The following is a 24802-nucleotide window of genomic DNA, read 5'->3' as shown; positions in this document are numbered from 1 at the left end:
AGAGTGTGCTGGTGCAGAGAGGCTGCCCCTAAGGAAATCTAGAAGCCCTGCTGGGGTCTTGTACCTGGTCACCATGCTCCTTAAGCTACTATGAGTTAGTTAGGACCTCAAGAACAGAAATTTGATTTCAGGGATCTGAATACAAGCAATGGTGGATATGATGAAAGGCACCAATATAAGGAGAGTGAAGGTCTCTAGTTAAAGCATCATGTCTCAGGAACTGGAAGAGAGCAGATGACCTTCAAGGAAAGAAGACACAAGCTACCCTAAATCCAAGGACAAAGAGCAACACCAAACACAAGTGTTTACTTTGCTGGAAGAGCAACTTCTCTATTTACAATCAAAAGAAAAGTTTGATGTCTAGTTCAGCCCTGCCTATGTACATTATGACTCTTAACTCCAAATGGGGCCTCAGAATTGGGATCCATGAATCCAGACCAGCACCACTATTGTGGGCTAAACTGTGCCCCACCTACTATTCTGGACACAGAACCCTAAGCCCTAGTATCATATAATGTTAGGCTGTACTCGGAGGTCAGACCTTTAAAGGGGTGTTACATTAAAAGGAGGCTGTTAAGAGTGGGTAGCATTTAGTCTGACTGGTGCCCATGAGAAAGACCAGGATACACTGAAAGGAACCAGGGACAAATGTGCACAAAGGAAAGATCCTGGGAATTGCACTGTCTGCAATTCAGGAGAGGCTCCCCCAAGAAACCGACCCTATGACACTTACCCTGGACTTCCAGTCTCTAGGACACTAAGCAAATCAATTATTTTGGTTTAAGTCACAGTATTCTGTGGTGTTTTGTTATGCACCCTAGTGAACCAAGCCTTCTAGACTGTTTTGGAATGTCGATGTATTCTGTAAACCAGCTCCTAATATCTGTTGTAGAATGTGGCATGAAAATCAACACAAGGGACTGGAGAGATGACTCATCGATTAAACACTGCTATTCTAGAAGACTTGGGTTTAATTCCAAGCACCCAAATGGTAGCTCACAACCCTCTGAAACTTTATTTCGAGGCAATCCAGTGCTCTCTTGTTGCTTTTGCAAGAATCACTGCACATATGCATGTTATACACATGCATACATGAAGGCAAAACACCCATACACATTAAAAAAAAAAGTCTTTAAAAAATAACCAGGCAGTGGTGGTACACACCTTTAATCCCAGCACTCAGAAGCAGGTGGATCTCTGAGTTTGAGGCCAGCCTGGTCTACGGAGTGAGTTCCAGGACAGTCAGAACTGTTACAGAGAAACCCTGTCTCAAAAAAACCAAAAAAAAAAAAAAAGAGAAAATTAAGACATGAGTTCAGGTTCATCCTTCCCAGAGTCAGCGAGGTGAAACAGGCTGGGCTTCCCCAAAGGCCAGCTGATGAGGGTAGTCAGAGAGTCTGTTTTTACTACTGTTCATCATTCAAATGGGCCCCAGGCCTCCTGATCTCCTCAGAATGCAGTTTCCATGATTAGAGGCCCTTGGAGCCACGTTCACGGTCCTACGCATCTTCTCCTTAACTAGAAAGCACCTTCTGGATTCGTTCCTGTACCTCCTTTGGGCCCAAGGACACCATCATCTCAGCCACAGGAGGTCCTTGCTAAAAAAAAGAAAAAAAACAAAAACAATGTCTTTTTGCCTTGAACTGCAGAAGGAATTCATTCCTAGTTTCAACATCTCAATTTGTAGAAGGCAACCCTAGGCCAGCTCCAACCCACAGCCTGCAACCCCAGGAATGGGGTCTATATTTATTTTATTTTCTTTTATCTAGGTTGTTATTTTTGTTTTATTTTTGCAGAGCTAAAAGAGCTTCATGAATGCTAGCAAATGCTTCAGCACTAAGATATAACCTAATCCTACTCAGTCCTACTTGTCTGAATTTTTTTCCCGTTCAATTGGCTCCCAGGAGTCTGTTTCTGCCTTTGGCAAATTGGTAATCTGTCTATTATTCCCTTGATCTCCACGGAGGCAGGGATCACATGTGTTCTGTTCATGCCATCTCTGCTGTAACTGTCACAGGGCCTGCACACAGAAGATACTCAGTGGATAAATGAAGGAAGTGATCATGTTTCATCAGTTCATCATCCCCTAGACTGGCCTTAGTACCAGACTGTGAATACTGGCTGGAAGGGTCAATGAGGGGCTGTAGACATCAGTTCAGTTCATGTCCCATCTTACCAGCTGTCCACTGAGCATCATTCGGAGGAGCTTCATCACGCTGCTATACTTGGTGCCTTCCAGGCCTTCTGACAGCTTCTTCAGTTCTCTGTTCACCACATCCTGAGTTAGGCTCAAACCAGATCTTTCTAAAACCCTAAAAAAGAGAGCCAGTCTGAGCCAGGTGTGACAGTTATGATTGTAATCCCAGCAGAGCTGGGGAGGCAGAGGCAGGCTGTCCTGGTCTACAGAGCAAGTTTTAGGACAGCCAGGGCTCTACAGAGAAACCCTGACTTGGAAGACACACAGACACACAGACACACAGACACACAGACACAGACACACACACACACACACACACAGAGAGAGAGAGAGAGAGAGAGAGAGAGAGAGAGACACACTGAGATTGTAAGAGACTGTAATGAGCATCCAGGGTAGGAGAGGAAGGGTCAGGAGACTGTTATTCACCTAGAGCACACAGTTTTATGAGGGTTAGGAAACTTACTACACAATCTACTATAGGCAAACAATGACGGAACCACATATATAGGTGGCCCATGAAAGAAGTAAGACACAGGTAACTAAAAGGACATCATAAAGCCAGTGAGATGGCTCAAGAAAGCCTGCCACCAAGCCTGATGAATTGAGCTCAATGCTCAGATCCCACATAGTGGAAGGAGAACCAACTCTCTGAAAGCAGTCCCTTGATTTTCACGCATGTGCCATGGCATGTGTCTTCCCCATGCATACAAAGTAGATAAACTTCAAAGAAGGCACAGCAGGGGTGGTATAAAAATAGGAAGTCACTAAAAGATAAATTACTAACTGCCACATAGTCGCTATGCCTCTATTTTTAACCCATAAGGCAGGGACAATAATAGCACCTGTACTGCACAGGGAGGTAACAAAGAGCTAAGATGTGACCAGCATTAAGTAAAGCCCTGAACTCATGGTAAACACTCAAAAATATTGGATACTATGTTTCAGTAAAAGCTTAAAACTTGCCCAGCAATTACTTGCCCAGGCCTTAAATCCCAGCACGTGGGAGGCAGAGGCAGGCAGATCTCTTTATCAGTTTGAGGCTAGCCTGGTCTACAGAGTGAAGGCTACATAGAAAAATCCGGACACAAAATCCAAAAACAAAACTAAAAAACTTAGCTAGTATTTTCTACACCCCACAGCTCAGAGACATTGCAGGAGAACCTCAAAAGAAAACTTAGGAATAGGTTCGACACAGGATACAAGAATGGGTAATTTCTGAGGAATTACTTGAAATAGCTTCAAGATTTGTTAAGGGGAGTATAGCACAGAGGAAGAGAAAGAAAGCATCAGGAAACACCAGCTCCAGGAATAGCCCTGCTATTAATAGGTACAGCCTCTTTTCCCACAAACAGAAACATGAAGAATCTAAACTCCACCAGGCAGCAACCACCCTCACATCCAGGCAGCCATGTTAAGACCCTTTCCCAAAAGTACTGTTGAGTTTTGAGTGGTCCCCAACTAGTGAGAGCTGAATTTGTAAACCATCCATTCCAGCTCTGATTGAGGCAGTAGGTACATTACACCGCAGCTTCCCGGGTCCCTTAGGATTGTATTCCAGGGGCTGGAGAGATGGTTTAGCAGTTATGAGCACTTACTGCTTCTAGAGAACCCAAGTTTGGTTCCCAGCACCCATGTCAGGTGGCTTACAACCATCCTTCACTTCAGTCCCAAGAAATCAGTGCCCTCTTGTAGTCTCCATGGATGAGGTCTCGCGCGCGCGTGCGCGCGCGACACACACGCACGCACGGACGTGCGCACGCACGCCGCCGCTGCTGCCACCGCCACCACCACCACCACCACCACCACCACCACCACCACCACCAATAACAAACCAACTTCTGAAATGATAGGACAGAGGTGCTGTACCAATGCTGCGTGAGCAGAACCCCTGCTCCTGGTGAGATCCACACCATGGTGCTCTGAGTGGCAGCTCAGTGTGGAGCAGTACTGACTTAGGAAGTGGTCTTCTAAGTGATTTGGAGAAACAGCCTCTCTGTACACAGCTTTCCTCAACAACTGCCAGAGTTCAGCAGCAGAGCACATGAAAAAACAAGGAGGACAAGGCCACTGCCTGCCCCTGAGTCAGCTGGCACTCATCTGGAGCCCCCAGCTTCCAGCACTGGGAGAAAAGAGTCTGTTGTTTACAGAAGTCTATGGTATTTTTATCATAGCAGTCTTCCTGGACAAAAGGCAATCATTAAATGGAACAGGATCAATGCTGTTTATAAAATCAAGGAGAGGAAATACTAAAAATATAAAATGCAATATAGGGAGAAAACGGACACTCCCCAATGTCATTGCATTCAAGGAAGGAGGCTGCCAAGGAACAGAAGGACAGGCCCCAGGAAACTGCTAATGACACACGTTAGGCCTGGCTGAGAGCTTGGCACTACCACTAAAGTGGTCTGGTGGCTCCTGGGTACTTGGTGTCAGCTTTCCTGACTTGAGTCGGAGTCCCAGTGTCTCTAAAAGATAACCTATGACAAGGATACGAAGTTGAGACACCATCTTGGTGAACTGGAATTAATAGCTGGAGAGATGGTTCAGCAGTTAAAAACATACTGCTCTGGGTTGGGGATTTAGCTCAGTGGTAGAGCGCTTGTTTAGCAAGCACAAGGCCCTGGGTTCGGGTCCTCAGCTGGGGGGCGGGCGGAGCATACTGCTCTTTCAGAGGACCTGAGCTTGATTCACAATGGGTGGCTCAATTTATCTCCAGCCTCCACAGGTACTGTATTCACATGGACATATCCACGCAAATTAAAAGAAAAAAAAATTCTGGATTTGGTACTTTAATACCAGAACTTGGATGATGGCAGAAACAGGTGGATCTCTACAAGTTTGAGGCCAGCCTGGTCTATACATGAGTTCCAGACCAACCAAGGCTATATAGTGAGACCCTGTCTCAAACAATAAATAAACAAAAGAAAAAAAGAATTAAAGACCCTACTATGGAATGTACCAAATTACTGACAATATTAGCTCTTGGGTACAGATTGGGCGTGGACTTGCAAATATACTTAGTAATATTCATGTAAGGTTGGTCACCGTACAGCTATTTCTCTTTTTTTTTCTTCCTTCCCTCCTTCCTTCCTTCCTTCCTTCCTTCTTTCTTTCTTTCTTTTTTTGAGACAGGGTTTCTCTGTGTAGCTTTTGGAGCCTATCCTGGAATTCCCTCTGTAGACCAGGCTGACCTCAAACTCAGAAATCCACCTGACTCTGCCTCCCGAGTGCTGGGATTAAAGGCATGCACCACCACCCAGCTTTGTATAGTTATTTCTAAAAAGTCAAATTTGGAAGCAACCCTAATGTACATAAACAGATGAATTAAGTTCTTGTTGAAGTTGTGTTACAAGTAAAGCTAGCTATAGAAAGGAATGAGGAGACTCCCCCCCCCTCGAGTTAAGGACCGAACCCAGGGTCTTCTACCACTGAGCTAAATCCCCAACCCCGAGACTTTCAAGGATTGGACAAATCTAGGCATATTACTGTTGGGTACAGTATTCCATGCCTAAAGTCTCAACTTCCTGGAAAGACAGAGGGAACTCATTTTCCATCTGTTTGGGACTAGCCTGGGCAAGATACAGTACCTATCTCTTAAAAAAAAAAAAAAAAAAAAAAGAAAAGAAAAAAGAAAAAAAGCAGAAAAATATATCTATAAACACCCAAACATTATCCCTGTACTGTACCTTTTGGGCAAAAATGGAAAATAAGAATTACAACTATGAGAAGAACTAGGCAGATAGAAGAATGCACCAAGGCATAATTGACACCACCATGTCTGGCTTCCAATATCCAGGTTTAAAGTCTAGGTTTAAAAAGTTTTAGTGTATTAATAATATACAAGACATGAAAATGGTGCTCAGCATACATGCAGGCAAAACACTCAGACACGTAAAATAAAACTGAATACGTATTTAAAATTTTTATCTGACAAAAATCTTGTTATTGCTACAGTAAGACAGGTCCTCTCTCCCCTACACACAGCTAAGGAAAAGGAGGCTCTAAGAGCGAGACACCTGGACCTTCAGGGTTGCTGTCCTTACCTGAGAAAGCATTTTTTTAGTTTGTCACAGTTTTGTGATGGGGTCCAAGAGCCAAAGGTCCGGTGTAGAGAAGCCCAAAGAGTGGGAAGGGTGTGTCTAGCCTGTAGCCAGGTGTGTGAACACTTACCCCAGCAAGCGTTTGACAATCACGTCCACCTTTTCCGACTCAATGCCCAGCTGTGCGCGATGGACAGCAGGGCGAGTCCATAAGTAGGAGTACACTGGGGAGACCAGATCCTGTAGGCGGCTGATGTGGCCCTGGGGAGAGAGGCAGTCACCACATGCACTGGGAGAGCTTGGGGAACACTGGAGGGAAAGAAGCCCTAAAACCACACCTGTCGCAGCAGGATGATCCTCTCCATATATTCGGGGTCCAGAACATCCTTGTCGTGCAGTTGGCTCCCAAACGCCTCCTTTACCAGGGCCTGCAGCTTCTCCACCAACTGGGGCCTCTGGGTCTCACTGCTCACCAGCCGCTGGAGGTGCAGCCTGAGAGGAAAAAAAGGGGATGCCCTGGCACTGGACACCCAGGACTATGCCAAACCTCTCCCTCAGGGTAGCAGTAGGGACTGAAGGCTGTCACATCTTCAAAACTGTAAGTAAAACGTATTTTTTTTGTATATGTAAAAGGAGCTGGATTTGATGGAGGTCACAGCCAGCCTAAGTCTATCTAGGCAGACATGATTTGTTTTCATTTATTTATTCGTTTATTTATTTTTTGAGACAAGGTTTCCCTATATATCCCTAGCTGGCCTGGAACTCACTTTGTAGACCCAGTTGGCCTCAAAATTACAGAGATCCACCTGCTTCTGCTCCCCAAGTACAGATTAAAGGTGTGTAACACCACACCATGCATTTTCTGTATTTTAAAAATTAGTAGCTGACTTTTTCCTGTTACTTTTGAGGTTGTAGGAAGCAAACTCGGGGCCTCATGCATGCTAAGGAAGCATTCTAAAACTGAGCCGCAGCCAGCAAAGAAACTCTTTTAAGCTAGATCACCATAAGGAACATTCTGGCTCTCCCTGTGGAATGCGCAGCTCTGGGTGCACAATGCCCTGGCCACAGCCTTAACTGGCTGGCGTAGGCTGGATCCACGCTGTGGGCTCAGACTTGTCTTCCAGCTGCCCTGGCCCTTTCCTCCTTGGTGTCTTGCCAGCCTCTCCCTCCTTACACTGTCACCTGACCACCACAGGCACTGAATTTACCCAGATGGATGCAGGAACGTGCTGATATAAACGGAGAGGTAAGAAAATGTATTCCTAGGATTTGGAACAGGGGGTTGTTTCAATGAAGCACTCAGCCTCATTGTGAACAAACAGTAGAGCCTCCAAGAGTCCAACCCTAATACCAAGCCCTGCCACCTTCGGTCCCAGGCTGTCCTTTGTCTCTTTCTGTCAGGACTGGGAGGGCCAAGAAGACTCAGAGCAGTGCAGAACCAGGGACCATTCAAAGTTCTGTGGCCCTCTGTCTGTGTTACAGAAGAAAGCCAGGTAAGTGGAAAACAGCTCATGGGGTTGGCATTGGGACAGTCCTGATTCTAAAGCCTGTCTGCCAAGTGTTTGCAGTAACTCACACAGCCGTTGGAAAGCTGGGGAGCCTTGGCACAGATAGGGTAGTAGTGAGGACTAAATAGGAGTATACATTCAAAGTACAGATGCCAGGGCCTGGAAGCCACCCATTTGGGAGCTGCAGACCTGCAGGAGTTGAGGCTCCTGATATGTCACAGGATGAAAAGGCATTATGGGAGGCCTTCTGGAATGTAGACTGGCAAAAAACTTTTTGCTTTGTTTTTGGTGTTTGAGACAGGTTCTATGTAGGCAGGCTGGCCTAGAACTCTCCATCTTCCCACCTCAACCCCCTGAGTGCTGGGATTATAAGCATGTGTAATTTGGTTGAAAAAATATTTTTAAATGAGTATTACAGTAAACATATGACTGTAGTACAGAAACTATAGAATCTCCTTAGCATCAAGGCCAGATAGAAAGAAGGAAAATAACAACCCAAAAGACCCTCCTGGCCATGCTAAATTGATATATCACAAGTCCAAGCCTGGAACACAGTCAAGCTAAATGAAATTTTTTTTAAAGATTTATTTATTTATTATGTATACAGGAGAGGGTGCCAGATCTCATTACAGTTGGTTGTGAGCCACCATGTGGGTGCTGGGAATTGAACTCAGGACCTCTGGAAGAGCAGTCAGTGCTCTTAACTGCTGAGCCATCTCTCCAGCCCTAAATGAATCTTAATTACTATTCCCATTTTCATATACTACCGGTGATGGAAACATCTGAGGATAATTCAGCTTGACTAGATTCAGTCTGTGGGCGTCAGTCCTAAGGTACTCCCCCCCCACCCCCCCACGCCCCCCCACCCCGAGTTCAATTCCCAGCAACCACATGGTGGCTCCCAACCATCTGTAATGAGAACTGGCACCCTCTTCTGGCCTGCAGGCAGAACACTATATACAAAATAAATCTTTTAAAAAAAAAAAAAAATTACAGAACTGACAAAGTCATATACTTAAACAACTGCAGGTGAGTCAGTGTGCTGGCACACTCCTGTAATTTGAGCACTTGGGAGGTGGAGGCAAGAAGATCAAGATTCACGGTCATCAATTGGCCACTATGTAACCTAATCTGGCTTAGAATTTACAATTCTCCTGTCTTAACTTTCCAAGTGCTGGGATTACAGATATGCACCATAGTGCTTTGCTCTCTTACTTACCTATTGAATTCTGGGAGCTTCTCCAGGTCCAGCAGGGCTGAGTGACAGGTGATCCGAGTCAGGTCAAACTGTGTTATCAGCTCCGGCAGGGTCCTGCCCATTTGGTTCTCTGCAAGTCAGGCCCACTCAGCTGCTCAGCCCCTCCCTAATCTTATTTCTGTTCTTCCTTTTATCTTTCTTTCTGCATTGCCCAGGCTGGCCTACAGATTTTGATCCTCCTGCCTCAGTTTCCTACATAGCTGGAATATACGTGTTGGTTATACCACCCTGCTTTTCTCCAAGTTTCACACACAGAGGAGCAACTGAGCAAGCTGTAGGCTCCCCACATTTAGATCAAGGCCGCAAGAACAGTGTGCCCACTGTCTGGCTACTCCAGAGCTTCTAGTGTGCTTGGCTGAGCAGAGTCTGGCACCTGCATACCCAACCAACTTCATACTTAATGCCACAGTGGGACCTCAGTGCTGGAAGCTGCTGCTTTTCTGGTTCATCCGAGAAAGAACTTTGGTGTTATACAGTCCAGACTGACATCAAACTAGCAATCCTCCTGCTTCAGCTTCTCTAGTGTTGGGATTCCAAGTATCTAACACCATATCCAGACTGAAAGCTATTTCTTTTTTATTGTTTTTCTCTTATTTTTAATTTATGAGTGTGTGTGTAGGGGTGTGTGTGTGTGCTACAAACCCACCCACAGAGGCCAAAAGAGGGTGTTGGACCCTTTGGCGGTTGTGAGCCATCTGATAGAAGTTCTGGGAACAGTACTCATACCAGCAAGAGCTTTTAGCTGCTGAGACATCTCTCCAGTCCCCTGGAAGCAGTTTCTTTATGAGCAGCAGCTCCCTTTGGTGCAGAAGGCACCATGGTCAGGCACTGGCCTTAAGAACTACATCCTTTACTAAGGTTGTGACTCTGGCAAGTTACAACCTCCTTGAGCCTCGAAATCACCTTAGAAACCAGGATTATCAAGTTACTGCCATAAGAAGTCAACCCATTTGGTACTCGCTTCTTCAAAGTTTGTGTTCTAAACCTTGAATAAGCTAGATTCACAGTAACACCAGTAATACTGTTAGAGCTCATACTTGTATAATTACAGTAATCATAAGGTCTGTGGCTTTTGTGCTTATGGTGTGGGAAGACAGTGAGCTGGTTCCTTATATTTATAAGCTCACTGGCTCCTAATTAACCCTACTGGGCATATCCTTAGTCTTATCATATGGACAAGGTTAATGAGACTCTAGGTCTTTGAGGGCAGGGACAGTGCCTACTGTGAGTCCCACTCCATCAACCACAAAGCTGTGTGGGAAAACCAAGTGAGGGAACACAGTAGCGTGTGTGACTCAGTAAACTCCACTGACTAGAATAATGAACTTGTCCAAGATCACGTGACTGACAGATGCCAATGCTGGGACTGACAAGCACATCTGCCTATGTTAAAGCTCAAGTTCAGCCACCATGACCACACTGCATATGTACCTGCAAACCCCGAACCACAGTTGGTGATGATGTCAAGCAAGGCTTCAGGCAGAAAACCAGTGGCAGCAAAGTGTTCCAGGAAAATGTCCCCTTGCCTTTTAGACAGCTTGCTACCATCCCTGTTGAGGAGCAGGGGCAGATGAGCAAACTGAGGTGGCTGCCAGCCCAGGGCCTGGTACAGGAGCAGGTGCTTGGAGGTGGAGACGAGCCACTCAGAGCCTCGCAGCACATGGCTGATGCTCATGTGGTGGTCATCCACCACACAGGCTAGGTGGTAGGTGGGGAAGCCATCACTCTTCAGGATAACTGGATCCCCCTCCACACTGGCCACTTCATGCTGAGTCCAGCCATAGACAAGGTCCTGGAAGGCTGGTGCTGCCTCCTCCAGGCGGAAGCGGATAGCAGGCTTGGGGTCCATGGCCAGCTTCTGGGCCACCTGTGCCTGACTCAAGTTCCGGCACCGATTGTCATACCTAGTGGGAGACAGAGCAACAGAGTAGTTAAGTATCAATGGGCAGCTATCCCACTTGTCTCTCAAGTTCTGGTTTTTACTTGCAATGCTGGGGATTTTACTCAAGGCCCCGGGCATGCTAGTAAGTACTCTACCAACTGAACTATAACCCCAACCCTCACCTTTGGTTTCTGGTAGCTTATGACCTTGGGCAACTCATTAACCTCTTGAAAGGGTTCCTTCGATCTAGAATGGATTTAAAAAAAGTTGTGTGGGATAACACAGTTTGGCAGACACAAATGTTTGCTGACCTATTAGTCATTGTCCCTTTTCCTTTGTTAAGGAGGACATGGAAAAATGCTTAGATCAAAAGTAGGCTTACAGAAAGTATAGACCATGTTGCAATCTCATGACCTGGTGCCAGTGATCAGTCCAGGTAGGAATGTAAACCCATTCTATTCACTGAGAATCAAAGAAAACAACACTTGGTGGGTAAGGAAGGGCTATGGTACTGGGAAAGATATCTCTCTCCAACAAGGTTAAGACATACCTGTAAGAGGGGGAAAACCCTCCTTTTATACCTCCCAGGAGTACTCTGTGGATGCCACCCTCTGAGAAGCCATGTTGGAACTGTTAACCCCACATACAATTAAGTGAGAGATGGCAAGGCTGTCAGCAGGCAGGGTAATAGTCAGAGAGGTCACCACAGAGCTCTGTTATCTCAATGTTACTCCTCTTAGCGTGGAGTCACCCACCACCAGATTTCCACAAGATACAAACATAAGGTCTGTGTGCTCACATCCTCCTTATTCAAAGTAGGTGTGTAGACTACCAGCACCAGCTTCACTTGGGAACTCCTGAGAAATTCAGACCTCAACTTTAGACCTGCTAAGCAAGAATCTACAGGGTAACCATAAGCCCAGCTGATTCTTCTACTAGAAAAAGTACAGGGAGCTGATGTTGCTGTCATTTTAAAAATTTATTTTATCTTTTAACTTTCTTTTTTTGGTTGATCACTTCTTCAAAAATTATGTGTATGTATGTGCACATGAGCACAGCACCTGTGGAAGCCAGAACCGTTGGATGCCCCTGGAGCATCTGGTACTGGTGAGCTGCCTAATGTGGGTGTTGAGAACTAAACTCTGGTCCTGTACAAAGTAGTATGAGTTCCTAACTACTAATCCAACTCCCCAGTCCCCTAGTTTGCCACCTAAACAAAAAGAGTTCTACCTGAACATGGTGGAACACACCTTTAATGCCAACACTAAAGAGGCAGAAGTAGGTTGTTTTCCGAGTTCAAGGACAGCCTGGTCTACAGAGCTTGTTCCAGGACAGCCAGAGCTACATAGGGAAACCCTGTCTTGAAAACAAAAACAAAAAGGTTTTTAAAAATGTTGTTGTTATTATTATTATTATTGTTGTTGTTATTATTATTATTATTATGTGTGTGCATGAAGTGCACATGCCATGGTGCATGGGTGGAAGTCAGAGGACAGCATTATGGAGTCAGTTCTCTCCTTCCACCTTTCACATGAGTTCTAAGGCTAAAACTCAGGTCTCTAGGCATATGCAGTAAACAACTTCACCCACTGAGCCAATTCACTGGCCTCCGTCTGTAGCTTGAGTTTTTCTGCCTTGCCCACAGTCAGGACAAATCCTTGTCACCCGCCAGTCCCACAGCCGCTCAGACCCAACCAAGCAAACACAGAGACTTATATTGCATACAAACTGTATGGCCGTGGCAGGCTTCTTGCTAACTTTTCTTATATCTTAAAGTAACCCATTTCTAGAAATCTATACCTTGCCACGTGGCTCGTGGCTTACCAGCATCTTCACATGCTTCTTGTGCTGGCGGCATCTGGCAGTCAGTCCTTCTGCCTTCCTGTCCTTTTATTTCTCCTCTCTGTTAGTCCCGCCTATCCTTCCTGCCTAGCCACAGCCGATCAGGTTTTATTTATTGATCAATCAGAACAACTTGACATACAGACCATCCCCCAGCACAGCCAAGTGCAGACCATTTCAGACACCTGCACTCAGGCCCATGGTCCTAATCATCCTCTATGCGGACCTGCTGGGTAACGCCACAAAGAACCCAAGAAGGGCTCCCACAGGACATACAGAACATCCCACAGCACTGGTCTGTCACTTTTAACTTTTTAAATTATATACAATAGTGTCCTACCTAACACAAATGTGAATGAAGATTGCAAACTCAGTTCTTGATACATCTAACTTTTCAAATGATGTCTCATAGATCCCATGATACCATGTGACCACAACTAAAAACAATTCTTTGTACTAATGGACTACAGTCTGTTTACAATTAAAACAAACAGCTGGTCATGGTGGTGCATGTCTTTAATCCCAGCACTCTGGGGGCAAAGACTGGAGGATCTCTGAGAGTTCAAGGCCAGCCTGGTCTACAGAGTGAGTTCCAAAACAGCCAGGTCTACACGAAGAAACCCTGTCTCAAAAATCAACAACAACAAAAACAAAACAAAAAACCAATCCCCCCCCCACAAATAAAAATAAAAAAATGAAGAAAAGGAGCTGAGCATCAGCATTACTCATTTTCTTCATGCTGACTATGGACAGAATGTGAGCAGCTGCTTCAAGCCCCTGCTGCCTTACCATGATGGGCTGTACCTTCAACTGTGAGCCAGAAGGAAGCCTTCCTTTCTTACGTTTCTTTTGTCAGGGTGTTTTATGACAGCAAATAAACTACACACTACACATATCACAGATGCAAAGGATGTATCTCAATGTTCCCTCACTGTACTGGTTACTGTCCTATTGCTGTGACAAAACACCATGACTGAGGCAACTTATAAAAGAAAGCATTCAATTAGAATCATGTTTCAGAGGGTTAGAATCCATCATGGTGGAGCAGAGGCATGGCAGCAGGAACAGCTGAGAATTCACATCTTAGCAAGCAGGAAGCAGAGAGAGCTTACTGAGAATGACTAGAGTCTTTTGAAACCTCAAGGCCCACCCCTAGTGACACAACTCCTCCAATAAGGTCACACTTCCTAGTCCTTCTTTAATACTTCTACCAGTGGGGACCAAGTATTCAAACCACACAAACCTATGGGCACCATTCACTTTTCTTTAAACCACCACATTCATCATAACTCCCCCTTTTAAAACAAAGCATAAAAGATATAAAGATTCATTAATAGGAAACAGAGTAATATATAGCATTTCCACATAGAATTTTTGCTGTTGTTTTTAAAGGGTCTCACAAAGCTCAGGAAGTCTCCCAAAGTTCCAAGGTAGTGAAAAATGACTCTGAACTCCTGATCCTCTTGCCTTTGCCTCCTGAATGATGGGATTACAGGCAAATTTCATTATGCAATGTCATAAATGGAATATTATAAGAGAGAAAAAAATTATGGGCTGATACAGAAGCTCCCTCAAGACAGGAGGTGTGTACTATACTGCACACTACTATTGCCTAGAAAAGGTACCAGGAATTTCCATCTGTCAGCATAGGCACTGAACACCAGCTGGTACCAACTGCCTCTTGAGTAATGAGTGGCCAAAGGGACGGTTGAGAGAGATGTTTCTGTATATTTTGGGGTAGTTTAAGTATCAAACATGAAGCTAGTGAGATGGCTCAGTGGGTAAGGGTACCTCCTGCCAAGACTAATGACCTGAGTTCCATCTCCATGTGGTAGGAGGAGAGCACCAACTCATGAAAGCTGCCCTTTGACCTCTACATACACACTGTGGGATGTGCTGCCCCTTCATAAAATCACTTTAAAAAAGCAAAAAGAAGTTTAAGTATTAAACATGAAAAGACTTTTAGATTTTTATGTTTTCTTGTTTTTGTTTCTGTTTTTAAATAGGGTCACACTGTGAAGTCCTTATTGTCCTGGAACTTGCTTTGTAGACCAGGCTGGGCCTTGAACTCAGAGATATGCGTTGACCTCTTGTCTCCTGAGTGCTGGAATTAAACGTAGGTGCCACCATACCCAGATACTTTTATTATTTTTAATTTTTAGTGTGTGGATGGGGGCGGGGTTGTGCATGTGAATACAGGTGTTTATAGAGGCCAGAATCAGATTCCTCTGGAATTGGTTATTAATTATTTCACGTGGATGTTAAGAACTGAACTTGGGTCCTCTACAGGATCAGTAAGCTTTTGTTTTGTTTTGTTTTGTTTTGTTTTCTGAGACAGGTTCTCTTTACATAGCCTGGCTGCCCTGGAACTATGTAGAACTGGCTAGCTTCTAACTCACTGAGATCTACCTCCCTGTGCCTTCCAAGTACTAGAATTAGATGTGTGTGTCACCATACACAGCCAAGTCACTATTCTTAACTACTGAGCACTGTCTCCAGCCCAGAACAATTTTTAGGCCTTATAAGTTATTATTATTACAAATAATATTGCGTAAGGTGTAGTGTAGCCAGCAGCTTCTCCAATAGCCATAATGACTGTGACCCTGCCTCTTGGCATTCCTGCTCTACAATGTCCTCTCTCTAAGTATGGGCTGAACTCACAACTCACACTGACTTCTTTTTTTTTATTTTGGTTTTTCGAAACAGGGTTTCCCTGTGTAGCTTTGTACCTTTCCTGGAACTCACTCTGTAGCTCAGGCTGGCCTTGAACTCACAGAGATCCACCTGCCTCTGCCTCCCGAGTGCTGGGATTAAATGCGTGCGCCACCACTGCCCTGCCACACTGACTTCTTTTTAAGGAACAGAACACAAGTGGTAAGATGTCCCTTCCACAGTTAGGTGTATTTAATTGCTAGGCTGTGAGCCGCCCTATGTAGACCTGTGTGGTTTAGAGATAGAGTTGGAAGAATGTTTGCCTAGCATGTACCAGGCTATTCATTCAACCTCAAGCACTACCAAAAAGATAAAAAGGAAGGGAAGTTGGGAATTTAGCTCACTTGTAGAGCACTTGCCTAGCAAGCACAAGGTCCTAGGTTCAGCCCTTAGCTCTGGAAAAAAAGAAAAGAAATAAACAGACTTTGTGTGTACCTTGGCAATTTAGTTGGCTAGAAGAAACCCACCTGACAAGCAACAGACAACTAGTAAGACCCTTGGTCTACCAACAGCCTTTGGGGAGAAGATAAACGTGAATCCTCCTCAGACAAAACTCCACAGAACTGCAGGCTTGACTTCAGCCCAACTGTAGCTTTGAAAGACACCCAGAAGCAAAGAACCTAGCTAAGCCTCACCCAGATGCTTGACCTGCAGAAACAGAGAAGGGACAAATGGGCTTAGGGAGGTGTCCAAAGTGGCCTGTGGCTCTCACCGGGGTGTCTGGCGGCTCCTCAGAGCTTCTTTCTTCAGGAGCTCTAGCCGCTGTGGTGAACAGAAACAGGGATAGGCAGCTCCAGATTTCAGCAATGCTTCTGTGGCCTGGGCATACAGTGCCAGCCGCTGTGACTGATTGTAGGGCCCTGCAGGACCACCCCGACGGGGACTTTCATCAGGTGGGATGCCTGAGCACAGGTGGAGAATTGTTATCACACAGTAACACCAGAAATGCACACTGCTCTTTTTGTCCCCTCTAAGTATTCATCTGGGTGCTTTTTCATACACATTCAACTTTTTGTTTTTTCGAGACAGGGTTTCTCGGTGTGTAGCCCTGGAACTCACTTTGTAGACCAGGCTGGCCTCAAACTTACAGATTTCTGCCTGCCTCTGTTTTTGGAGTGCTGGGATTAAAAACATGTGGCCCCATGCCCGGACACACATTGAATTTTTAAGCCTTATGGTAATCCATGAGGGCAGTACTACCACAATTTCTGTGAAGTGGGGCTAAAGTCATGTAGTCTAGTGAAGGGGGAGGCACAGGGATATGCGTGGTCTGCCTACTGTGTATCCTTTCCACTCATCTTTTCCCAGGTAAGAGAGAAACCAACCGAGGCCTGCAGCCACAGACTCAAGAGGAGGTAGTAAGGCGAGGCTCCAGCCTGTCCTGGTTGGATTCCTGGCTGTTGCTACTTACTGGCCAGGACAGAGATCACAAAGGATGACAATGTGTAAATACTAGGGTGCTATTCACTCTGCAGTCTGCTTTGATGTTTGTTCTGCAACCTCTCCCAAACCTTTAAGTCTTTCTTAAAATAAGTGTTGATACAATTACAATCTGGATGGAAAAACCAAGGCATATGGTTACCTCCAGCTCTAAACCCAGGTTAGAGGTCCAAAGCCCACATTCCTAACTTTGCATAACTCATCCTTTCTAAGCCTTAGTGTTCTCCTGGAAAATGAAGCTAACAGTCTTTTGTGCAGAATGACTATGGGAACAAACACATTGGTGCTTATATGCTTACAGAGTATTGAGCCTGAAGGCTTGTAGGTAAGACAGTCTGAATAAAGCTTCAGATTATACCCAAACACTTACAGGCTAGACTCCAAACCTAATATCCAGCTTCCTGACTCAGGTGGGAAAGACAAATATCAACACTTCCAATAGAGAGCAGGGGAGATGCAAGACCTGCAGAAGGGGGCTTCTGTCCTCTAGAAGCTTCTAGTAAAGTAGGATAAGAAAGACCATAGATCACCTTGTGACCTTTAATGCTAGCACACACACTCCAGGCAGATGGAACTGGGTTCAAACCCAGTGGCCAGCTCAGAGATTTTGGGTAAATCTACTTTGAATGCTTCCAACTCTTCATTTGTAAAACAAGATGCAAATATTAATTGTCTCATAAGGGTCATAAGAGGCCAAAATAAGATTAAGAGCCAGATACCACCTGGCACTTGTTAAATCCACAATACATTCTGGCTATATTATTACTAGCATAACTTAGCTACCTCTCTCACAGCACCCTCATTTCTTCACTTGATAAAAAAAAGATAGGGTGGTAGGCATGGTTATCTCATACTGGTAATTCTCTAACTTGGGAGGCTGAAATAAGAAGACTGCCAAAGTTCAAGTCTAGCCTGTGCTATATAGCAAAATCCTGTCTCAAAACAAAAATGAAAACTACATACATATGGGGCTTGGAGAGATGGCTCAGTAGTTAAGAGTATTTATTGCTCTTGCAGAGGACATAGGTTTGGTTGCCAGCTCCCACATGGAGGCTTACAAGTACCTGTAACTCCGGTTCCAGGGGATCTGATACCTTCTTCTGGCCTCCACAGGATTCTGCACACATGTGGTACACATAAACTCATGCAGGTAAATTCCATTAGGGATCATTTCCATATCAAAATTTATTAGTTTTTTATAAAAAAGATCTCCCTCTTCTTCATTAATTTCATTCTCAAGGCATTTTCACACATGTATATAGTATATTTTTATTCTACTTCCCTTCACTCGTATTTCCCTCCCATTCCTATTAACATTTCCTCAACACGGTTAGGTTTCAAATCTGGGACAAAGGCTGAGGTGCCTACTTAACTATCAAATCAGACCTGGCAGCCAGGTTCTCCCTGCATCCTTCAGTCCTTGCCAGTTACAGGGTCCTCCTGGCTGGCATACCCACCCCCTAGCCTGAACTTCTCCAGCACAGGGGCTGGGCTGCCCTTCCCTATATAATTCAGACATTTCAGTTTCCTGGTCTTTTTGGGCCTCCTGGCTGCTGCACCTGGTCATCCCTCCATGTTGTCGTCTCTCCCCCCCCCCACTCCCCATGGCTCAGGGTCACACCCACTCTGGACTCTCCCAGATGTCCCTGCCTCTGACTATGTCTCCTTTTTATCTACAATAAGCTTTTTCCTCCACCATACCTTCTTCTTTCTTCTTTTTTTCATTCAATCCTTGCCAGTCCCTTTCCCAGATTTAGGACTTGGTTTGTTTTGTGACCCACTTTGCTAACCAGGGTCATCTGTGTGAGCAATAGATGTTGTCTTAGTAACTGTTCTATTGCTGTGATAAGACACCATGCCAAGCACAGCAGGCCCTGTTTACACAACAGTGTGGCAGTGATGTTCAATGAGGGCAGGAGCAGCAGCTTTGCTCAGCTCAGCATGAGCCTCACACAGTACCTGGTGGAGCAAGAGCCCCATCCAGTTGAAGCTCTCACCTGGGCCTGCACTTTCCTGAGTGGATTTAAGGTCCTCCTCCTCCAGTCCCTTTGCTTTTTTGTAGTCCCAGGGCCACACCGGACTCCTTGTCACTCCTCACCCAACACTACTTCTCCTCCACAGAACTTCTGCATCTGATTCCATCTACTCTACATAGCCAGAATTAGTCCCTTAGTTCTCTGGGCACCTGTGCCCAGAGAACGACCACACCAAGAAGAACACCCTTTCTCAGTTTTCCAATCTGTCACTCTTTCTCTGTTACTTTGCAAGTGCACATGTCCATGTAGAGGACAAAGAGATCAATGTTGGGTGTCTTCCTCAAGGGCTTTCTACTTCATTTTGTAAGATTTTTAAATAATCTATTCCTGTGTATATGGGTGTTTTGTCTGCATGCATGTACGTGTACCATGTTCATATAGTACCCACAGAGTGTTGGAACCTAGACCAGTAAGTGCTCTTAACCACTGAGACATCTCTTCCTGCCCCTCTCACTGAACCTAGAGCTCGCCCCAGGGGATCTGACCTCAAGTCCTCACACCTGCACAGAGCAAGCACTTTACCCAATGAATCATCTCTCCAGTCCTTTCTCTATAATTCCTTTTTTAAAAAGAAGATTTATTTATTTATTATGTATCTAGTGTTCTGCTTGCATGTATGCCTGCCAACCAGAAGAGGGCACCAGATCTCACTACAGATGGTTGTAAGCCACCATGTGGTTGCTGGGAATTGAACTCAGGTCCTCTGGAAGAGCAGCCATTTCTCTTAACCTGAGTCATCTCTCCAGGCCCCCTCTATAATTCTTATCTCAACTTAATATCAGGTTAACGATGAATTACAGGACACAGTTCAGTGGTAGAGCACTTGCTTAATATGCACAGGCCCTGGGTTAGAGCCCCAAAACTGTTTTAAAAAATATTCTGAGTAAGTGTAGTACTAATATTTACAATCCTAGCATTTTCAAGGCTGAGGCAAGCAGGTGGAACAAAGTGATCATAATTACATTCCTTTATTCAATGAACCTCAACTAAATACATATATACTAAAATTTCACTAATAAAAGCTAGAAATAAATGGGTTTCTGCTACTTAGGAACTTAGAGCCTAATGAATAATTATCCAAGGTGAGAGTATATGTCTTCAAGTAGTCTTGGTATTTTTCCTTATGGTGTTAAATTTCTCTAGTGCCTGCCTTTAGTAGGAGCCCACAGGAGTTCAGACTGATCCAGGAAACTCAAACACACTCTTTCTTTTCAACAAGCCTAGTTATACTCAGAATTAAATTACACACAAGAAGATCAACTTCTAAGACTGCACTCATTTTGTGTGGCTCACAACGATGTGGTTTAAAAATAAAATAAAATAAATTCAAGCCTAGGTTTAACAATGGACAGTGTTCACTTAAAAAAAAATCAGTCATTGAAGTGGCTCAGGGGTCAAGACTCTTGTGACAAAGCCTGATAATTGAAGTTCAAGCCCTAGAATCCACATTGTAGGAGAGAACCAACTCCTGCACGTTGTCCTCTGATGGCCACACAAGGGCACACACACAAATAACTTAAAACAAAATTTAAATAAAAAAAAGTTAGGGAGAAGATACCTAAAAAAAAAAAAGGGGGGGGGGAGTGTTCAGCTGGGCATGGTGGCACAAGTCAATTTTAATCCTAGCATTCAGGAGGCAGAGGCCAGCTGGTCTATATAGTGAGTTCCAGGACATCCAAGACTACACAGAGGGACCCTCTATCAACACATACATACATACTACAAATTTTGGCTTTCTGGTTTTTCTTGGAACTATAAAGCTGGACAATTTGAGATCACATTCTCAGGGGAGCAGGAGCTGGCGCTCATAGACACTGCCTCCTTTGCAGGATACCCCACTTCCTTCACTTCACCACAGGCCTCGCCATTCATTTCCCATGAGCCTGTTTCCTGCCCTGGCCTCTCAGAAAATGGACTTAAGCTACTGAGATAAGAGCAGGTATTCCACAACAGTCTTAGAGCTTGGCTTCAGGAAGCCTGCCACCCCAGACTGAGCAGATTTATCTATTTCCCAAGGAATTCTTGTTCTCCACCTTGAACCCAGAGAAGATCCACAGCCGCCTTCTGTTTCCTGTTCCTCCTCAGAGACTCTTTGCCAGCCTCACCTGCCCACTCCAGCATGTCCTCAATGTTCTCTGCTGCCCTTGGTACCAGTCGGCTCTGATCAGTGTCCTCCAGCCTCAGAATGAAGCTCCCTTGGTGCTTCTTGGCAAAGATGTAGTTGTAGAGGGCTGTACGGAGGCCACCCAGGTGCAAGAAGCCTGGTAGAAGAGAACAGGTCTAACAGGACAGGGGAAAAGCTGCCAGCTGAAGTGCAAAGAAGAATGTTCCAACCCAAGTTTAAGACCAAGAAATGGCGTGACTGTTCAATTTCTTTGGTGGACACCCAGACAAGACTGTCACTGAAAAGGACACAGTGGGGATGGTGATGGCCCAGTGGTTACAAGCACTGGATGCTCTCCCAGAGGACCCAGGTTTTTTTCCCAGCATCCACATGGTGGCTTATAACTATCTGAAACTCCCATCTCAGCAGTTTTCTGACCTCAGCAGGTACCACACATATGTGGTGCACATACACATATGCAGACAAATGACTCATAACATAAAATAAAATAAATAAACCTCAAAAACAAAAAACAAAAAAAGAAAAGGTAAGGACAGGGTGGCTGACTCCATTCAGTCCTTCATCTTGGGAATGGAAGGACACCCAGGTGTCAGGTCTAGGAGCTTGTCATCACGTAAAAATGCTCCACTCAACTTTGACATCTGTCTCAAGGCCAAGTTTCACCAGAAGGAGAAATAGCATTCATTCTCTGTTTGAAAATTTCTGTCTGAAAATTATTCATAGAGGCCAGATCATACTAGCATTTACATTACATAAATATACTGATATATTGCGGGGGGTAGGGTGGTGGCTAATTACATGTTAATAACACATCTAAATCCTATTAAAATCACATTTTTCATATGTACTCTACATATGATACTTAGCCACATCATTCAATTTGGAGTTTTTCCTACTTGAGATTTTTCACCATAAGTGCTAGTTGTAAGTAATTATAATTAAAGTAACATTTGATTTCACTCTATTTCCCTTCACTGGGGTTTAAACTCCAAAACTATTACTACTGACTGAAAAACTAAAAATTTCCCAGGTCTGTCATTCCCCTTTCCTCTACTTTTTTTGGTCCAGCACAAAGCCCTGGATCTCCACAGTCAGGCCATTTACATTTATAATGACCTCATCTGTATTTCCAGGTACCTAAGGCAGCATGGGACAAGAAATGTTCTTCTGGGTACTGGGCAGACCTGGCTCAACACTGATTCTATGTGAGACCTTCAGCAAATTATTTCAAAACCACAAAACAAGTAGTTCTCAGTGGAACTGAGCCTCAGGAATTTCAAGACAGAAGAGACCAGAAATTGAAAATAACACCCTTCACATCATATATAGCTGGATTCTACATCCAGGGGCTGGATAAATGGCTCAAGCCAATAAAGTACCTGCTGCATAAGCATGATAAGCAGAGTTTGGGTCCCCAGCACCCACGTAAAAGCCAAACATCCAGCTATCAAGTCCAGCGCTGGCAGAGGGCAAACAAGCAGGTCCCTACAGCTCACTGGCCAGCCAGTGTAGGGGAATCAATGAGCACCAGGTTCAGCGACTCTTTCTCATACCAACATGAAAACATACACCATACATGAAATTTAAAAAAGAATTCTCCATCCAGCATTAAGAATTTGCTAACTGTCAGGAATTCATTTAGCTTTCACAAGTTTTAATTTACTGATGTTAGTAAGACTTAAAAAAAAAAATCAGGCTGGATCTGGTGCCGGGAGCCTTTAATGACCACTCTGAAGGTGATCTGTGTGAGTCTGAGCTAACAGCAAGTTCCAGGCCAGCCAGGCATACAGTAAGGTCCTCTCTCAACAAAACAAAAACACCTGGATCCTTCTTTACCATGAGGCTGTGGTGATACCTAAATGTTGACCAAAGGAGAACTTTAAGACAGATCTTGTGACTCACGTCTGTAACTCCAGTATCTGGAAAGCAGAGACAGGAAGATTGTACAAGTTCAATGACAGTATGGTCTTTAGAGTGAGTTTAAGGGCAAACAGGGTGATACAGTAAACTGTTGCCAAATAAAAACAAACCAAAACAAACAAACAAACAAAAAACAAAATTTAAACCTTCAATTAATTTTAGCTATCACAGTGATCTACACTGATTGACAACTCCTTCCCATTGGGCTTTTCCTGCCGGTGAGCAAAGCAATGAAAACGATAACTGCAGTGAAGGCTACTGCACACAGCAGATCTGGCTGAGCGGCTCAAAACCATCAGACAGGTACTATTATTAGCCCTGCTTGACAAACAGCAAAAGTGGGACATCAACAGAGCAGATAATGTTGCCAAAATGACACATCTAGGAATGGACAAAAGCAGAAAATGCCAGGCCTTGGTGCCCTACATAAATGCTTCTTCAAACAAGGTGAGCCTCCCAGTGCATGGTCACAGAAGGTAAGCATAGAAACGGAAAGCTGAGGTTTGGAAACTTAGAGCCATCTGATGTCCACTGAGACTAACAAAAAGAACGAAGCTTTTGTTTTGTATGTATTCCAGATACTCATTTTTCCCCCTAGTAGTTTCATTTATATTAGTCTTGAATACAGAATCACAACTGGTACTTAGGAACCTGGGTTTCCACCACATAGAGTTTAAAAAGCTCCACGACTTATAGTGCCTGCCCAGAAGTCACGTGTCACTCCTGTGCAGCTGGGACTCTGTCACAATCATCTTTTTCTGCTGACCCTGGACCTGGAATGAAAGGTTGCTCAGTGTCCAGAGGGCCGAAGGTGACTTGAGCTAAAGGAAAGCTGGGAACTTGTGGTGAGGAGGGTAGGTGATGACAGTATTTCTTTCTTTTTGGTTTTCCAAGACAGTTTCTCTGTGCAGCCTTGGCTGTCCTGGAACTCTCTCTGTAGACCAACCAGGCTGGCCCGGAGATTCGCCTGTCTCTGCCTCTGTCTGTCTGTGCTGGGATTAAAGGCGTGAGTCCCGCCACGCAGCAAGATGGCAGTGTTTCTAACAGGGCATATACTGGGCCTCTTTTCCTTTGGCTTGCTAGACTTTCAGCAACAATGAACCCGGGTCATTGTGCCATTTCCTCTTAGGCGTCAAGCAGGTCTCCTTAACATTTGGTTCTCAACACAAACGTTAACTCTTCAGCAACGCCTTCTAGGGTACCCTATCCTGCTTCATTTCTAAAATGACAAATAGAACTCTTGTACGTGTTTGACGTGGCCACTAGAATGCCGATTCCTTCAAAGCAGGAAACCCTAACTTTTCAATGACTCTAGTGCACAGGACTTGACACAATTTATACGCACTACACGCTGAGTACGTGAAAGAAGAACAGAGACAATACGACAAAGAAACTTCCCAAGAACCTGAATCAATTCAGGTCTTAAGTCCTCCATTTCCGTCCCTGTAAAATGGGGTCGCGCCGACACCGGAAGGGGCTGTTTCTGGAACGTTCCGGGGGGCGGGGACGGGACGGAGGGATGCGGCGCGTCCGTCCACCAGGATTACCTGTGGGGCTGGGAGCGAAGCGGACTCGCACCGTGGCCCCGGGATCTGGGCCCAGACCGGCTTCCCGCCGTCCCACTTGGTGGCCTGGGGCCACCGCGCGAGGCCCGGCCCGCAGAAGCCTCTCGAGGAGCGCCGCCATGTGAACTAGAAACACACACGTGGGCCTCTCCGCGCGTCACTTCCGCGCGGCGGGGGAGACTCATTCCGACCAATCGACTTCCGCCACCGCGAGGGCGGCCCCGCCTCTTAAAGGCGCAGGCTGCCTATCTGTGCCGCTCACTCCCCCTCTGGACAG

The 24802-nt window shown here is 45.1% G+C and overlaps 1 protein-coding gene across 2 annotated transcripts; it reads right to left on the bottom strand.

Annotated features, from left to right (window-relative positions):
- Positions 1-1232: 1232 nt before the first annotated feature.
- Positions 1233-24734, bottom strand: Ears2 (glutamyl-tRNA synthetase 2, mitochondrial). 2 transcript variants are annotated; one of them, XM_028867855.2, is made up of 9 exons: positions 24508-24696; positions 21021-21176; positions 16152-16341; positions 10435-10907; positions 8965-9073; positions 6576-6729; positions 6368-6498; positions 2177-2312; positions 1233-1598 (listed from the first exon to the last, which is right to left on the bottom strand). In XM_028867855.2, the coding sequence occupies exons 1-9, from the start codon at positions 24644-24646 to the stop codon at positions 1515-1517; spliced, it is 1572 nt and encodes a 523-aa protein (XP_028723688.1). In that variant the 5' UTR covers positions 24647-24696; the 3' UTR covers positions 1233-1514. The 2 variants fall into 2 exon arrangements, with proteins under 2 accessions (XP_028723688.1, XP_028723689.1); XM_028867856.2 differs by lacking the exons at positions 16152-16341; positions 21021-21176 and having other exon boundaries at positions 24508-24734.
- Positions 24735-24802: the final 68 nt, after the last annotated feature.

This window comes from Peromyscus leucopus, chromosome 1 (genome assembly GCF_004664715.2).
Source record: "Peromyscus leucopus breed LL Stock chromosome 1, UCI_PerLeu_2.1, whole genome shotgun sequence".
NCBI classification, from domain to species: Eukaryota; Metazoa; Chordata; class Mammalia; order Rodentia; family Cricetidae; genus Peromyscus; species Peromyscus leucopus.
The sequence above is the reverse complement of the archived record's forward strand: the minus strand, read 5'-3'. Positions and strand labels throughout refer to the sequence as shown.

Bases quoted from the DNA above. Each gene is read 5' to 3' on its own strand.
- Ears2 (XM_028867855.2), bottom strand. From the start codon at position 24,646: ATGGCGGCGCTCCTCGAGAGGCTTCTGCGGGCCGGGCCTCGCGCGGTG. The intron at 21,177-24,507 runs GTAATCCTGGTG...CTCTTCTACCAG, and splicing joins CTTCGCTCCCAGCCCCACAG to GCTTCTTGCACCTGGGTGGC. The intron at 10,908-16,151 runs GTGAGAGCCACA...GTCTCCCACTAG, and splicing joins AGGAGCCGCCAGACACCCCG to GTATGACAATCGGTGCCGGA.